At 54.3% G+C, this 18,353-nt stretch overlaps 1 protein-coding gene across 1 annotated transcript in view; it reads right to left on the reverse strand.

Annotated features, from left to right (window-relative positions):
• Window positions 1-12,305: 12,305 nt before the first annotated feature.
• The window catches only part of LOC119111032 (zinc finger protein PLAG1), a 69,232-nt gene continuing 63,184 nt past the window's right edge, over window positions 12,306-18,353 (reverse strand). Inside the window, exons 3-5 of the mRNA XM_037234856.1 lie at window positions 13,100-13,884; window positions 12,587-12,898; window positions 12,306-12,350 (exon numbers count right to left, since the gene is read on the reverse strand). Coding sequence (XP_037090751.1) covers window positions 12,306-12,350; window positions 12,587-12,898; window positions 13,100-13,884 — 1,142 coding nt within the window. The remainder of the gene's footprint in view (window positions 12,351-12,586; window positions 12,899-13,099; window positions 13,885-18,353) is intronic.

Here is an 18,353-nt window from a genome sequence, read left to right on the forward strand (position 1 = left end):
TTAACCACTGCGCGTCTGGAAAATCTGAGGGACGGGGTTCGATTCCCCGCGGTGCCCGCTCTTCCCAACAGGGTGAGAGACAGGCGGCGCCATATAACCTCAGCAGCTGAGTGCGTCGTTGAGTCCCAGTGACACGCCCCAATAACACGTGAGACATGTTCACACTGAAACGCTTATCTGCGATGATATGTGGAAAAACACTTGAGACACAGGGGAATCTTGCACTTTTTGCACCACCAAGTGTTCTTGAGAGTGCAGGACTCGAACCGGCATCGATCGCGCCCGTCTGTACGGCCGATCAGGTGTCCGACGCCGTCGTACCGCGTGCTGTATGGGAACGAGAACTAGCGTCGTCTATCATTCGACTCAGCGGGCACCAATACCAATTCTGGGGGGGGGGGGGGGGGAAGATAACAGAAATGAGTGAAATAACTGATGGACGGCCGGTTTTGAAACATGCAAAGGCACACTTCTTCGAAATCTGCTTCATTGAAATTTTTCGTAAAGTTAATTTTTATTCGGGAGCAAACAGAAGCACCGCCAATGCATGGACGAGGGGTTGGGGTATAACACCGTGGACCTTTGCGATCTCACGCAGCAGTTGCCAGCAACGATAACCCTGTTGACCTCCAACAACAGCAGTTCTTCTGATCACCACATGGTCTTTCCCCACTTAGTGTTGAATGTTTGAGTGACGCTATCTGAGCACTGAGTGTCACTGTCTGACGTCATGAGTAATGCCCCTGAGTAAAAACATAAACACGCGAAGTATTACTCGCAGGGTATCGGGGGCATGAACATGCCCTAAGCATTCATTGAGCATTCAATACCCAACCCTAAGCCATCTACTTCGTAAATCACGGGATGTCATTCTTCCGTCACTAACCGCAGGGTCCCATCCACTGCCTGACGTTGGCCTTGTGAACAGGGACAACTTAAGTTTTCCCAAGTTGGTGGGAAGGGGGGGGGGGGGGGTGGGGGAGATGGCTGAGGGTGGTATCCATCAGCCATTTGCCGCTACTTCTTTCGAGACAACGTCCACGGGGCCAACTGTCAACGTTCAGAAAGCTGGGGGAGCTCAGCCCTCTTGCCCTCGACCCGGTTCTTGCACCCCTGCTTGTGAACGATTCACGTGCAATAGAGCTCTCCACCGGTCTGCAAGCTGGAATCGCTGTGACGCATCAGCAGTGGCGGCTCTGCTGTTGGAGCTCTGTGTCGCACTCGAATAGCTGATGATAGGTATGTGCAGCTAAACGCCTCGAGGTATGTTTCAAGGATCGTTAATGCGGTCAGCACGATTTACCATGAAGACCGCACATAGTTTCCGCCTCGTCATCACACCATGCAACTCTGGAACGCTCGGCAACAATCCCGTTGGTCGGCGTGGAGCCGGTGGGCGAATAAATTAATAATTTCGAGCAGTCGATTTCAAGCGAGCCCAGACTGCTGGCTGTATATTCACTGCTGTCCTGTCGCAGCCGAGCGCAGCAGCATCAGCGGGCTCGTCGGACCGCACTCGCAGCGACACTGTCCCGGTACCTGCTGGGCTGCTACGTCAGCGACACTGGCTCGGTACCTGCTGGGCTGCTACGTCAGCGACACTGTCCCGGTACCCGCTGGGCTGCTACGTCAGCGACACTGGCTCGGTACCCGCTGGGCTGCCACGTCAGCGACGCTGTCCCGGTACCTGCTGGGCTGCTACGTCAGCGACGCTGTCCCGGTACCTGCTGGGCTGCTACGTCAGCGACACTGGCTCGGTACCTGCTGGGCTGCTACGTCAGCGACACTGGCTCGGTACCTGCTGGGCTGCTACGTCAGCGACACTGTCCCGGTACCTGCTGGGCTGCCACGTCAGCGACGCTGTCCCGGTACCTGCTGGGCTGCCACGTCAGCGACACTGGCTCGGTACCCGCTGGGCTGCTACGTCAGCGACACTGTCCCGGTACCTGCTGGGCTGCTACGTCAGCGACACTGTCCCGGTACCTGCTGGGCTGCTACGTCAGCGACACTGTCCCGGTACCTGCTGAGCTGCTACGTCAGCGACACTGGCTCGGTACCTGCTGGACTGCTACGTCAGCGACACTGTCCCGGTACCTGCTGGGCTGCTACGTCAGCGACACTGTCCCGGTACCTGCTGGGTTGCTACGTCAGCGACACTGGCTCGGTACCTGCTGGGCTGCTACGTCAGCGACACTGTCCCGGTACCTGCTGGGCTGCTACGTCAGCGACACTGGCTCGGTACCCGCTGGGCTGCTACGTCAGCGACACTGTCCCGGTACCTGCTGGGCTGCTACGTCAGCGACACTGGCTCGGTACCTGCTGGGCTGCTATGTCACCTGCGACGGTCGCGCTGACAAGTACGTCCATATATAATCGTCGACCCGGATGGGATGGGGTGGGGGTGGGGGTGGGGGTCAAACTTACCCCCACCCGGGCACGTGCTGACAATTTTTTGGCTCAGTCCATGTGGTGCACAGGAGTGATGTGACAGCACCAGTCGACGCCTACCTGTTTACGCTGCCTGGACAATGCTGTTCCATGGCTCAGAGATGTCTCGGCCCAGTACTTGGCCCCTGACACCTTCGTATTCCACGCTTAGGCAGTGTGAAAGGGCTTGACGCCGGTGACCTTGCCATTCTTTTGGCGAAGAGTACCCCGAGCGGCTCTAAACGGACCTAGTCCTGCCCGCAGCCCACCACGTGACGTTTCAAACCCCGGCGAGAGTATCACAGAAAACGGACCTAGTCCTGCCCGCAGCCCACCACGTGACGTTTCAAACCCCGGCGAGAGTATCACAGAAAACGGACCTAGTCCTGCCCGCAGCCCACCACGTGACGTTTCAAACCCCGGCGAGAGTATCACAGAAAACGGACCTAGTCCTGCCCGCAGCTCACCACGTGACGTTTCAAACCCCGGCGAGAGTATCACAGAAAACGGACCTAGTCCTGCCCGCAGCCCACCACGTGACGTTTCAAACCCCGGCGAGAGTATCACAGAAAACGGACCTAGTCCTGCCCGCAGCCCACCACGTGACGTTTCAAACCCCGGCGAGAGTATCACAGAAAACGGACCTAGTCCTGCCCGCAGCTCACCACGTGACGTTTCAAACCCCGGCGAGAGTATCACAGAAAACGGACCTAGTCCTGCCCGCAGCTCACCACGTGACGTTTCAAACCCCGGCGAGAGTATCACAGAAAACGGACCTAGTCCTGCCCGCAGCTCACCACGTGACGTTTCAAACCCCGGCGAGAGTATCACAGAAAACGGACCTAGTCCTGCCCGCAGCTCACCACGTGACGTTTCAAACCCCGGCGAGAGTATCACAGAAAACGGACCTAGTCCTGCCCGCAGCCCACCACGTGACGTTTCAAACCCCGGCGAGAGTATCACAGACGATGCGAAAAACATAAAAATAGGTCACTTCCGAAAACAAGCCTTTTTACCAAGGCGCAGATAGGACTTTGCCAAGGGGGAGGGGAGGGGGGGGGGGGTCAGTGGAAAGCTGTCACGCCGATATTGAACTTCATGTCACGAGCTATCTATGGCAAAAAATAAAACGCGCGCTTGAGACTCCCGGTGTCCGGAAAAACAGTCGACTTGCGGTCTGCCGAACGCCCTTCCGTCGACTGGCATATGACGACTTGCATATTGGCGACATTTAAAATGTGGATATGCCAAAAAGTCGAATCAACAAAATGGCGAACTGCATAATGGCGGCAGGGAAGTTGGCGACATGCCAATATGGCGAACTGCTAATTGATGAACTGAAAAATGGCGACATACCAGCAAGTCGACATGCCGAAATGACGAACGGCTAAATGACGAATTGTCCAATCGCGACACGTAAAAAGTTCGATGTGCAACACTGGTGAACGCTTAAATGGCGTTGACCTGCTTACGAGCCATGTTTGCATAAAAGGTGACAAGGTATAATGGCGACATGCTAAAACGACGAAAAGCTAAATGACGACATAACAAGCGGCAAGCTCAAGTAGGACCAACAAAAACATAAGGTTCTCCAAGGCATGTATGAAATGGTTAATTTTATTCGAACTTTTATGGCAGCTGCGTAAAGTACCTACGACTCTAATTACTGGCCAGCTGGTCCCGTTCCCTTCCTTGTGCGGGCACAGAAGAGAGAGAGAGCGACTGATGTTTTGTTTGTATTTCGAACTCGCAGACCCGCAGACACATATCATAAATATCTTGACAAAATATTTTCACGACGTCAGTATTTGCGGTGTCCGAACAAATAGCTGACTGCCAGCTTGCCGGATGCATATCGTTGGCTGTCAATTGACGCCATGTAAAAAAGCCAACGCGCCAAAACTCAAATCGGCCAACTGACAATTGCAAAACGGCGACATGAAATAATGGCGACACGCCAAAAATCCAAAAGGTGACAGGACTAACTGCAAAAAGATCCACATGCCAAAAATTCGAGAAACCAAAATTACATCCCCCTCCGTCCCCGCCTGTCAGGGTAAGTGTGTTGTTCAGAGAGAGATAGCCGACTGATGTTAAGTTATTAACGAATTTCAATGCAATTTACGTTTTGGAGCACAGCGAAATGCGCCCACCAGACAACACATGTCCCGCCAGGCTTGGAGCATGCCTAACGCACGGTGGATAGTTTGATGACGATTGAGATGGGGCTCGAAGCGCATGCGTGATTTTCGTAAAGGGACATGGTCTCGAGGAGGCCCGCATACTGGACGTCATCCCCAGTGCCACCTGCCACTGGTACGAATTTGGTCATGTCTTCTGCTGTCCTGGCTATCGAGGTCCTTTGTTGTCTTTTTTGCGGTCGAGGAAACCAAATCCACCAATAAATCGAGTTTCAATGTAAGGCTCTGGCAAGTTCCGAGGGTGGAAGACAGCTCCTGTTGTGGTTGAGCTATCCTGTTGTCTATAATTGGGCGTTTTGGTTGCGTGCATGATATTGAAAATTGCGGTGATGAACAAGGTTTTCGGTGGTAGCCTGATTCCTGATGACGCTACTTAGCATGAACTGCAGTACCATTTTAGGTCATATGATATCGCATTACGCTGCTGGCGATAATTTTACCACCAGAAATGCAGTCGGCGACAAAAAGTATGCTTTTACCACCCCTGAAATGGCTATTTAGCAAATACGCTCCTCATTACGTCATCGTGCGATTACGTCATGGAGCGGTTTTATGGCGTCAGAGTTGCTGCCAGACTGGCCGCGTCATAATAACCATCGTATTCTACGGACTGACTCATTTGTAGCATTTCAGCTTGCCGACGGGTGGTTTGGAAAAAGTTGTGTGTGGAATGAACCAAATATTGTTATTTGTCGACGGTTTGGCCTTTTCTCAACTTGATGTTTTCTTATATTTCTCCATGATGCCACGTTTTTCTACTCATACGTCTCCAAGATACCACGTTTTTCTACTCATATTTCTCCATGATACCACATTTTTCTACTTGCACTTAATTTCGCAGCCAAGCCGCTATTCTCGAGTTATTAACTCCCAGGTACATTTTTGTCGCAACTAGTAGAATTGCCAAACGTCTAAATATTGTTCAAAACTTAACCGCTTCCAGCTGGCTGAAAGCCAACCGCTGTTCGTTGATGCGACCATCCATGCCGACATAGTTCAGACACGAAAAAGTCAATGGTCACACTTTCTTGACCTTGAAAACCGTGTGACCGTTGAGGAAGCGGAATTTGTGTGAAGTTTCTACTGCGTCATATCTAGATGACTTCGAAATGGGCGGCGCAACATAGGCTGCACGAGTTCGCCACTCCCAGTTCAGAGACGAGAGGATTTCAAGTTATAAGAAGGACATAAGCGTGAACTGCACGTCATGATCGTAAAGATGGTTAATTTTGGTTGAAAACCCCATACAAATGTGAAACAGTCGCTTTGAGTATCTGGTTTGAATAAGTGGCCACATAGGAAAATGACCACATGCAAAAATGACAAAAATGAAATAGCGTCATAAAAAACGATTATCATTTTAAGAAACCTGCCACCTAGCTTATATGCTAGGCGCGAAGGCTATAATCTGTCGATGGTGAGATGGGGTGAGAAATTCGCATACAGGTGTGCAGTTTCCCGTTAAGTTGTGAGGATTCAGCCCCCCTTCCCATAAGGGCCACTGGACGCTGCGATCTTCGACATTTTGATGGCTCCCTACACAGCAAACAACGTCCAGTCAGCCATCCAGCATTGTGACATGTCCACGATTTTCAAGACACCATTCACCAGGATAAGATTTAAATATGATCCTTTTGCGGTTCGCCTTTCTGCCGTTTGTTATCATGGCACATCAGTATTTTACTACGTCACTTTTTTGCAGTTCGCTATTCTGCCGTTTGCCATCATGACACATCAGTACTTTGTTATGCCGTTTTTTGCATTCGTCATTCAGCCATTCGGCGACGTTGCATGTCGCCGTTTTTCAATGTCGCCATTTTGCAGTTCGCCATAAAGCTTATTGCCATTCTATCATGTGGATTTTTTTACAATTCGGTTTTTTGCACCTAGCCATTTAGCCGCTTTGAGTTTTCACTGCGTCGACTTTTTTACATGTCGCCATTCCGCATTCGCCTTTCAGTATTCGACGAAAAAGTCGCCAAATGGGATTTTCGACTTTTTGTCCTAGAAGCGAGACTGCACCCTTGACTGCGCCTATACTTTGGTCTCCACATCTGCCCATCTCATTGGACTCCATCTGACGACTTGTTGATGACACGTGACGTCAGTCTTTCGTCATCCCCAAGATACGTAACTGACACCATAGCTGGTCGCCGCAGCGTTGCACAACCTTACGGCCTCCGTGTCTTAAGGTACCACAGTGCCGCGCCGCGCTGGAACGTCTGCTTCGGGCACGTCTGGGACGCAGAGCCTGACAGCGCCTGTAACGGCGAAGTTGTCGTTGGCATGGCCCATTCGATTCGATGCCTATCAATTTCGAATATTCGAGAAACAGCTCAAGCCTAGTTTCACTCACGCACGCCTAGATGGCTCTGGTGTCAAGGCGCCTTGGCCATATGCTGTACCGTCTGGCATTAGTCGCCGAAGGCACTCGATGCGCTCGAAGGCAACGTACAACACGCGTGCGTACAACATCGATTCCCTCTATAATAGGCCACTCGCGACCCGTTTTCATCAAACGACGCGCCAAGCCCGACATCCCGAATTTCCGCTGCTTCGTACCACAGCACTCGAACCTGACATTCCCGTACAACTTTCCTCCTCCCATAAGGCCAGGCCAGACACGTGTGCTGGCGTCTACACACAGCCCCGTCACAGCTCCTCCCAGATGCAGCAGCAGCCACGTGGTCGGCGTGTGGCGGAAATTCCTCCCCAATGACCAATCACACTTCCCGGCGCGGTCAGCGCGTCGCCCGCCGCCGACCGGTTCCTGGCGTGACGTCACGAGGTACAACACCCAAATACTTTTGTCAAGGCCGCGGCCGGCGCCGGAACGTCGTAGTTAGCCGCGCGCCCGGCCGGCCGCCGCCGCCTCAGATGCGTACCGCCGGCCGGCCGGGCGGCGACTTTTTGCGACACACGGCGTGGGGCGGCTGTTTTTGTGGCCCGTCTGCGCGGCCGCGGCGCCGTGTCGTAAGCGCGCACGACAGGGCGCCCCCGTCTGATATGATCCGGGCCGATGGCATGACCTGTGTCGCCCCTCGCCCAGCCTGGCGCGGTCCGCGCCGCCGCGTCTGCTGGCCGGCCCGAGTCGGCGCGCAGGTCAGCGCGCGTGGTGTTTGTCCTGCCACGTGTATTTTCCGAACACTATTACGTGGCCAACGTGTGCTTACAAACATAGTGCAACGCCATGGGAAAAAGCAGTTAGTGAATTATTTGCATTCACCTCTTAAAGCCCTGCTGGAAAATTATGTCAGTGGCTTAGAAATGTAGCTCAGTAGCTCAGAAATGACTCAGCATTACTCACCTAGCTCAGAACATAGCTCATAATATACTCACATAGCTCAGAAATGTGCGCGGCGGGGGGGGGGGGGGCGCTTCAGCATACACCAGGCATTCTTCCTCCCACATCGGCATCGAAAGGTATCAGACCCTCTGCATCGATGCAGCAGCAGTTCGTCTTCCCAGGAACGGAATGATTTAAAAGTCAAACGTGATCTACTGGTAGGGGTCAAGGTCTCCTACCGTATAAGCGTTCGAAACTTCGCATCAAGCCGACACTACCACGAGAGAAGACATGACCTAACACGTAATGAAACTTACGCGATGGCCAGGAACACAGCAGGAATTCTCCTTCCGGTGTCGCATGGCTTTGGTCAGCCAATTTGGTCTCCTCAAAATACAAGTGATTTAATGGTCAAACGCAATGTATCCGCACGGTTTAAGGACTCTGCATTGAGTCATAGCCTTCCGGTCATGTTAACAAAACTGTGAAGAGCGACACATGACACCGCATGTGACACTTGACGACCAGTGACAGATCAATGACGACTGGGCACAGGCAGCAGAGATCCGTCTGTCCGCCCAACAGTGGCATGCCACGTCTGGAAGAGTCGCACCGCGGGCGTCGCGCTGGGCCCGCAGCGGCGCCGGCGATGTGCTGCCGTCGTGAAGACCGCGGCCGGTGATCGGCGTCGTCGGTCCGGCCCCTGTGCGTTTAGAGCTTCGCACTCACGCACACAACCTTTACGGCTCGACCACACAACGCGGCTTTATTCTGGCAGCGAGGCGATGAGCTGAAACAGTAGCGAACGCGCGAACTATACGTGCAGCACTGGTCCCCAGAGACCGCTTTCTTGAGCGGCTGCCGCCGTCGTGTCCCTCGCCCGCCGGACCAGCCGTCAGGGAAGCTGACCCGAGCTAGTAAGCTGGCAGTGACTCACCGGTGTCGCATCGCAACGGTAGGGAAAGGGACCACAATACGAACCCTTGACGCAGCGAGTAAGTGGCTCGGCTGATTTGGACGGTCGGTAGTCAGCGTCACGGTTTGAGAGCCCCATCCGTTCTACGCGGGCATTTCTACAGCCCGCCGACTTCGGTCCCGAGAGCGCACTCAGCCAGCGGGGACGTTACACGCTGTTCACTCCCCCGGCCACGCGACAAGCTTCCAGCGTCCCCAGCGCTCCAGCAGCTCGGCAAATTCGAGTGCTGTAGCCGGCAGCATCCGAGATTGCCATCGCGCCTTGTCGCCTTCCGAAGGCGCGGCGAACACCAATGGATAACACCGAGGCAGAGAAAGCTGCACAACACATCTTCGCTGGAGATCAACTCGTGGCAGCAAGGGTGATCCCAGCATGTGTGTCCCAGCAACGGACGCGGCAAGATTGTCCCGTTAAGGCTGACCGGAACACATGCACTGCAAAACCACATAAGAGCATGCTACTTATGCCTCGGTGGCTTCCGCACATGTAACTGTGTTCAACGACGAGTATTCCTAATTCCTTTGCATTATGATGGAACGAAAAAGCTGGGTGCGGGCGCAGCTTGGGAATGCAATGCCGGGAAAACCTTATGTGCCACAGCTATCGGGATGGTAAGTACGTGCATACCTCAATGGCGAGATGATAAAACCTTATGTGCCACAGCTATCGGGATGGTAAGGACGTGCATACCTCAATGGCGAGATGATAAAACCTTATGTGCCACAGCTATCGGGATGGTAAGGACGTGCATACCTCAATGGCGAGATGATAAAACCTTATGTGCCACAGCTATCGGGATGGTAAGGACGTGCATACCTCAATGGCGAGATGATAAAACCTTATGCGCCACAGCTATCGGGATGGTAAGGACGTGCATACCTCAATGGCGAGATGATAAAACCTTATGTGCCACAGCTATCGGGATGGTAAGGACGTGCATACCTCAATGGCGAAATGGTACAACCTTATGTGCCACAGCTATCGGGATGGTAAGGACGTGCATATCTCAATGGCGAAATAATACAACCGTATGTGCCACAGCTATCGGGATGGTAAGGACGTGCATATCTCAATGGCGAAATGATACAAGTGGCTAATTTTCCAAGGCAGATGGTACCACTGTTTTAACATCTGTCCTACCACGTTCTCCACTGATGGAGGCAGCAAGGCAACGATGAGCAGTACATCGTGGTCACAGCGTTGAAATAAGGTGTTTTCCGGCTCAGAAGGAAGACCATGAGTTATTGGAATCCATGCATCTGCATTGGCGTTGGGTGGGAGAAGGAGCAGGTATGGAGCGAGGACAACATGCGAAGCGACTACAGGCTTGTCTAGACTTGAGCAGCTAACTTCGATTCCAGCTTCAATTTGACTGTAGACTAAAGAACAAGTGTGTGGCACGGATGCAGATATTGGTAATGGATATGCTTAAAAGACAACACAGACCGTGATCGCCACGCATGCTACAACTTGGCAATTTCGGCTAGGATTAGCGTCTCCTTGCAGTTTAGTCCAGGCAAACTAGACAGCACATATGCACCTCCGGACACAATTTTATTTCACCGTTTGATCATAACAAAATGCACACGATGATAATTCGATGTAGAAACTGACACAGAGCGTACAAAACGGCCCGATCCAATGCATGGGCGCAGACGGCAACAGCTCTCAACGCATTTGCCCGGCGGGGGTCCGACCAACCGGTCAACAACACTTACAAGCTAGCGAGCGTCGCTTCGCAATTACCTGATCACTACCCGGTTCTCGTAAGCAACTGAGTCCTTTGCCTCGCCTCTGCCGCTCCTGCCAACAGCCCCCGTTTAAATGAGCCCCTCTCGAGCTCCGAATGGGTTCGTTGCAACGCAACCGATTGCCACGGTGGTCCTTTCCAAAGTCGCACGAACGGTGCACCGGGACGCGGCAAAGAGAGTCCACTCGTAAATGCGGTGGCTTAAGACGTCCATCCCGGGTAGACACGCCGACTTTGCTGCACATATCGTATACCCTGATACACATTCAAGCAAAAGTGCGTTTTGAAGCGGTTGGTAGAGAGATACGAGCCCGAAAGTTCCCCGAACAAAATCAGTTCACACCTACCCAATCCAGGCCCGACCTACGTCAAAAGGCCTTCGCCACACTAAATTGGCATACCTGAGATGAGCCAGGCTCACAGTCAGACACGAAAGGTCCTGAACATCTCCTAGCTCGTGGAAACTCCACTTATTCTATCCACTATGGACGATGTCTCATCTTGAAGTAAAGCGTTTCTTTTGTCAGTGGCTGAATTTCGGACAGTGTATGTGTCAAAGCACGATAGGCACTTGATCTCCCAACAAAGGGACGTGATACGCTTCGCGTCAGTCTTGAGCACAAGTCGAAATCGTCATTAATCCGAGAACATCACATTCCAGTCTTGTTGACTGCGACACGGTCCGAACACATTCCTCGAATCAGCCAGCGCTTTTTCTAAATCCGGCACGCGACGCACCATAAAATTGCAAACAAAGACCTCTCCACAGCACGCCGAGCAACCCAGCGCCAGTTCGTTACGTCACAGAAAACAGCACCGATCATAACTTAAAACAGACACTCCAGACGCATCCGCCAATTAATCGGAGCCACCTACGCACCTGCCTAGCTTCCAGCTTGTTCTCTACCCCTACTCGCTCGCCGCACGGCGGCCCGTGCCGCCGCCCCGAGGCACGCCGCGGCGCGCCGGCCAGCGCTGCGGCCGGCCCGACCGGCCGCTGGCGCCCGGCAGAAAGGCCGCGGTGTAACAGGTACTGGGGTATTGCGTAGTTGTGGGGCCGGCCGGCGTCGCTCGGCCGCCGAACAACACAGACGGCGCCCGGCCACCACACTGGTAACATGCGCGCTCGACCCACAGACCCCGGCGTGGGGCGGGTCGGCACTCTCCCCGAGGCGCCGAAGCTGCAGAAGGTCGGCCAATCGCCGTGGGCGACGCGCGACACGTGACAATCGCAGGGCCAATCGACGCGTGAGACCGCCGGGCCGGGCTTTACACGAGGGTGACATGGCACAACACGATGACGATGCAATTTTTGATTCGGCTAAGGTCGACAGACAGGCAATCCCAACTATCCAACTGGCCTTGGGCACATCTTGGCGCTCACTGGTTCCGGAATGTGCCGAGTGTTCGTTTTTGAGGCCTAGAGAGCAGTTTCAGCGCCGCGCCAACCAATGACAGGTCGCGGAGCGGTTTTCACTGGCCAAACGAAAACTATACTAGGGAAAAGGTCTGCAGCGACTCGAAAATCATGCAACCAACAACACAACCTACCGTTTCTCCGGTTTCTGCTGCTTGCAGCCGGCTCCTGCCTCCGCTACTTGACGCGACTAGAAACAATCCGCCCAGAATTTAGCAGCTCGTGGAAAGACGCGTCACGGTCAGCGTTCACGCCGCCGCCGCTGCCGCCGTCACCACCTCGGTCGTAGCACACTGGGGGCGTTGGGCGTCGGGGCGTCCCCGCGTGGCACTCGCGACGCACGACGCGTCCGCCCCCACGGGCGGCTAGGCCGGCGCGGGGGTCGGCGTCACGTGACGGCCGCGAGGCGCGTCGTCCACGGCGGTCCGAAGTAGCGGAATTGTGGCAAGTGGCTAGGAGGGAAGTGGTCCGGCGAAGGCGTGCGCGGCCCGCTCGAGGCACGGCTCGGCGGCGGACTCGCCTCGCTCACTGCCGCCGCTGCCGCCGCCGTCGTCGTCGTCTGCATCAGCGACGACAGGTCCTTGCCGCCAACGGGCAGACGCGGCGACCTGGCGAGGTGCGGCACCGGCCGTGCCGGCCCAGCCAGCGCGAACATCTCGGCAGGGTGCTCGGCCTGGCGCGCGTGCGGCAAGAAGAACATCTCTGTCGCAGCGTACATGTCCGAGCGCAGCATGGCGCTCAGGTCGGGCGTGTGGAGGAGATCCGGCAACACTTCGGGCGGCTCGAAGTTGGGCAGTGTGACCGGTTCGGGGATGTCCATGTCGGGCAGCGGCTGCTGGAACTGCGTCACCGGCGGCCGGAAACACACCGGCGCCGCCGTCACCACCGGCGCCGCCGCAACCGCCGCTGCCGCCCTCCTCCGGGTATAAACGGCTCGGCGCCGGGCGAGAAGACGGGCCCGGCGACGCTGGCGGCGGCCGCGGCGGCCGGCGAGCCGGGCGTGCCGGGCGCCGCCTCCGGCTCCGTCTTGACCCGGCCGCGCCGCAGCGACGCACCCCTGGCCTGTCGAGTGGCTCTTCTTCATGTGGCGCACCAGGTGGTCCTTGCGGCCGAACTTTTGCGGACACAGATCGCACACGAAGTCGCGGCTACCCGTGTGCACCACCAGGTGTCGCTTCACGTCCTTGCGAGTGAAGAAGCGCTTCTTACACACGTCACACTGGAACTTCTTGTCCTGCGCGCTCTTCACCGTTCGCGAGCCGGCGTGAGTCTTCAGGTGGAAGATGATGTCCTCCTTGGCCTGGAAGGTGATGCCACAGAGCGTACACATGAGGTTGCCGTCCTCGGCCTCGTGCAGCGCCACGTGCTTCTTCAGACCCGTGCTGGACGTGTACTCCTTGCCGCACGACGGCCGCGGACAATGGAACATCTGCTTGTTCGGGTTGTGCGTTTCCATGTGATTCTTGAGGTGGTCCTTGCGGTAGAAGCCCTTGCTACACTCGGTGCACTTAAACTGGCGCTCCTTGCTGTGCGTCAGAACATGACGCATCAGCTTGAACTTTGAGGAGAAGCTCTTGTCGCAGCGTTGGCAGACGTACGGCCGCTCGCCCGTGTGCGAGTACTGGTGCTGGGCGAGCTTGCCTGGGCTGGAGAAGCTCTTGCTGCAGGTGACGCAGCGGTTGGCCCGCTTGCGGCGAGTGGCGGCGACGCGTCGGGTGGGCCGCGACGGCCCGGGCACGGCCAGAGCCTCGCTGCTGGCCGGGGCCGACGACGATGGCACGGCCGGCGCAGGCGGCGGCGGCAGGGCGCTCCCACTATCAGCTGGAGCTGCAACACAGGCGGCGGTCAGCCGAGCGCGGCGCCGGGCACACGTTCGCGCCGGCGCCCGGCGTTAGCGGCTCTGAGCGGGGCGCGCGCCGCGGCCGACCGGCCGGCCAAGCCGCGCCGCCGGCACCTTCTCCTAACTCTGACTCACCGCGCCAGCTCTGCCGGCTGCCGCTGCGCTGCGCGGCCGGCAGAGAAGCTGGCGAGCTGGCTGGCCGGCCGTCCCGCCGCCGGCGCCGCTCGCGGCCGGCCAGCGTACGCGCCGTCGGGGGGCGCCGGCGGCGCGCGCCGTCTTTTTCCTGCGCGCGGAGCAATGACCATCGGCCGGTGTCAGACACAAGGTCAGGGCGCTCCGTCGCGGCGGCGCTGGCACGACGCCAACGCCGAACGCCGCAGTGCAATATAAGGTTCTGCGTAGTTATGAGGAGGGCGGAGCCTGTCGGGAATTCACGGGCGCAGTCTGGTTTTGCGCCAGCGGAACGCTAACTGCTGTGAGCGGGTTTGAACGGCGATCTGAGCGGGCGAGTTCTGGGGTGGTCAATCCAGGAGAGCGCATCGCAGGCACCCGCACATGTGATTATCTGGGGATATCCACGCTTGGCACGGGACTCAAAATACTAACCGATCAAATACGCAGAAAGTGATCGCCAGGTGTCAGAGATTTCCCATTCTGAGAATTGTCATGGGAGTTAAAAGGTTTGTGGTTCATTGTTTCCCTGCACAAAGTGCACACAGCTCCACCATGCAGCGTACCACCATTCATCGGCCAAGTCGCACGGCACAGAATAAACACAGCCGGAGAACGCACATCCAGCTCGGATTTGTCACCCACCGGCGCTGGCCGGTGTTGAAGGTCGTGGCCAGTGTCTGGCGTCCAGTCGGGGAGACTGCGCGGGCGTGCTCAGCTCGAGACGTCGCGCTCGCCGAGCTCGAGGTCATGACGTGCCGCGCCTCACACCGTCCCATGGCTAACATCGACACGGCGCTGCAGCAGGACAACTGATCGAACAAACTTCAGTCGCCACCGTCTGATCGTGCACGTGACGAGATGAGCTGGGCTGGAATGCCTGGAGACTGACAGCCCATGCCGCCCAAATCTCCCGTAGCGATCCGTCGATAGCGCGCATCATGGCCCACTCTAGTGGGGTCGGTGCACTCTGAAGTTTCGACTCCTGCGCGACCGTCCATCGTCTCATAAGCTACAGTTTAGCTGAAGTCAGTGAAGTCAAAAGCCTTTGCCACTATAGTTATACCATAATCTGTCTAGACAAAACGGCGGCAATTTATGTTTATTAAACCTAGTTTACGCTCATAGATTCGTTTCGGCACGCTTTAAGCGTTAAAAGAGCCCTTCATACCTTCATACAGACCGTTTACCCCCCCATGATAATGTCACAGCCTTGGATACTTTTCTAACATTTCAGGCATTGAAAATAGCTTGTTCTTATAATGCTTTCCGTAAAAACCGATCAAACTAGTGTCATGTACATGCATCCTCATTTTACTGCAAGTAATGAGACCTTGCTGTTTGTTGGAGGTCACCAACATTGAACAGCAGTTAAAATAAAACAACAGCGCCCAAAATATAACAACAAAGTTAGACCCGTGAAATAATTCAATACAAATGGTGCTTCTCAGTATTAGTTGGGTCGGATAAAGATACCTATGCCTATACATTAAAGAAAGTATGCCACCTTGTTTGTATTTCACTCCGATCACTCATTGTCAGATCGGACGTGTCCGAGATCATCGGTAATGCTACTTTTCCCAAAATCATTCTGAATAGTCCAAGTTTTTACTTGAAACAGCCGTTCCTGTGGGAGAAATCTTATTGGACTCTCTGCTTTCCACTATGAAAGTACTACCTTTAATTTCCCTTGCTTTCTTCAATGTGCCTGTACGGTAATGTTTGCAACGCATCAATTTGTCTAAATGCTCGTGTAATAAATTGTACGGAAGCTTGAGTAATGTTTAGAGAAAACAAGCATGCATACATGAGGCAATGATCTCGCTAATTCAGCTGCGTGTTATACTATGGCTTTAATTTCTCCCATATGACGGTAATTACAGCGGCTCTTTTTGAAGCGCACGTTGGCTTTGGGAAACGGGGTGTCACATAACCTACAGTGAGGCACTGGTTCAAACTTCAACCAGTGCACTTCCCGGCGACTGCCTGTTGCCGCTGGCTGTGCCAATCACAAACGTTCATTTGTACTGACGTCATTCAAGCTAGTAGAGGTGCCCCTTGTAAGCCCGCAGGCTCACAATGTGCGCTTAAACCAACTCAAAATGGTAGCCCGTGACCGCTGACAACGGCCCATAGCAGATTCTGGCGTCGTCATGACGACGGCGGTCTCGTCAACTGCAGCTGTCGCGGACTAGTCACGCACTCTGATGCTGCCAAGAAAGCGACAAGTGTAGTGCTATTACGAAGCGTTGACAGCGCTATGTGGACTCGAAAAATATAAATTTACATCTTTATTGTACCTTGATGATGCTGCGGCGGCACCATGCAAAACTATTATTGGAAGTAAATGGCCCAGAGGTTTCACCAGAGTATCTTTTTGAAATATGCCACAAGGGTGGGGCACCCGTTTGAGGAACGTGTGAAGTACATTTTGTTTGGGAATGGGCTGAGTACATATGTCGGCGTGGATTTAGACACTTCGTGATAATGGCATGATTCTCTGTGCTTTTATCTGTGGTTGGTTACGATCAGGTGACCTTGGATCCCGCAAGTCATATGGTCCTGTTCATATGAGAACGTTACTGTCAAACTACCTTCGAAGGTGTCACTTTCAAATCATCGATTTATTTATGATTTGATAGCGAATCTGACGATCACAAGTTATGCTCAACTTGGGACTTTTTATCGCCACGCCATGTAATCATACATGCACAAACAGCCCTCACGCGCCAAAACATATATCGACGTACATATCGGTGGCAGATATGTATCGTGGAAAACAAGACATGGGAACTACTGCGCAAAAGCCAGCGTAATGCGTCCAGTGCATGCTTGGCTAGACATGCGCGGACGCTGATAAATAGTTTGGCTCAGGGCTTGCACTCGCCAGAGATTGACGGCTTGTGGTGTATCCGTGGAGGGGGTTCGACTCCGCTGCTGCCTGATAGGGTACCAAATTTCTGACCTTTACGAGTCGTGGAGCCTTCTGCGCAGTCGTCTGCATGCCAGTGCCGTCCTCGGTGGCTCTGGTGGATAGCAAGGATACGTCCGACCGACCCTTAACGGGACCTCGGATACCTTGTCAACGGGCCGTCTCGTCGATGATACAATGCACGCGAACGCAATCGCAAAAATGCTACAACTTCGTTAACAGTGAGCCACTCGAGCGTTTTACGGTAGGGATCCTCCAACAGCGGGTGTGTGCTCTGTTTGCGATCCTGGCAGCAGACCCAGCAGACCCAGCGGTTCCGCTCACGTGGCTCAGCTGGAGAGCCGTTGAGGGGGTCCCTGACGGCGAGTAGTACCTAATGTAACGGAAAACGTTCGCCTCTGCTACAGATTGCATCGCGAATCTCGTAGGCGTGTGCTTCCGCTTGTTGGTGGCCCGAGGAGACCGAAGCAGCTCTGAACCCTGTTTGATGCCAACTGAGGCTCTTGTCAAAGTGAACTCCTCAGATTTTGACGCAATCTTATTTGAATAGCCGTGTATCTCCGATAGTGAGACGCACACCAGAGGCTATCGTGTATGAGGGTAAAATATGAAACAAGCGCACGACCACACCATTGAAGGATTCTTGCTGGAGCTAATTATGGTTGGTGCTTCTCTAGCGCAGTCCCACGCTCATGCCTCTCTTAGAAATATAAACTTGGCGAAAATGTTATGGCTTGAAAAGCGAACGATGAAATAAAACAAACAAAAAGCATCGCACGATTCAAAACATGTTTCGTCCTTCCACCTATGAAACTGAATGAAACTTGAGGACTGATTCCGCTGAGTGTTGACCAAAGCTTTGATTGATTGGTCATCAACGGGTGCAGAGAAACTGATAACGAATGAAGCCATGAAGAGAAAATACATGGCATGTAATGTGAGTAGCGCAGTGGCACAACAGCCATCAGACACCGAGGCAGGAAGGATATTCAGCAAAAGGGGTATAGTAAAGTGGTCGGCAACCACCGCTTCCACACGAGCACATATTTGATGAGCCTTGTTTATAACTTCATAGCACTACACAGCGAAGTGTCCCATCACACTTTTGCCGTAAAATTGATTGCATGGCTTTGATGGAATCTTGAAAACAGCCCACGCCCGACGGTGCTTACACAAATAATGCACATGTAAAATGAAACCGACGTGCAGGAGGAGGGCGGCCGAGGCGAAATATCCGGGGAGAAAAGGACTAGTGATAGGCCGTTTGCGGGGCTGCGAACAGACATATAATATGTATAGGCACAGCAGACAGCCGTGTCGTGTTGTCGTGCTGCCGCTGCATTGATACGATGA

This window comes from Pollicipes pollicipes, unplaced genomic scaffold (genome assembly GCF_011947565.3).
Source record: "Pollicipes pollicipes isolate AB1234 unplaced genomic scaffold, Ppol_2.1 Scaffold_7258;HRSCAF=8750_pilon_pilon_pilon, whole genome shotgun sequence".
Lineage (NCBI taxonomy): Eukaryota > Metazoa > Arthropoda > Thecostraca > Pollicipedomorpha > Pollicipedidae > Pollicipes > Pollicipes pollicipes.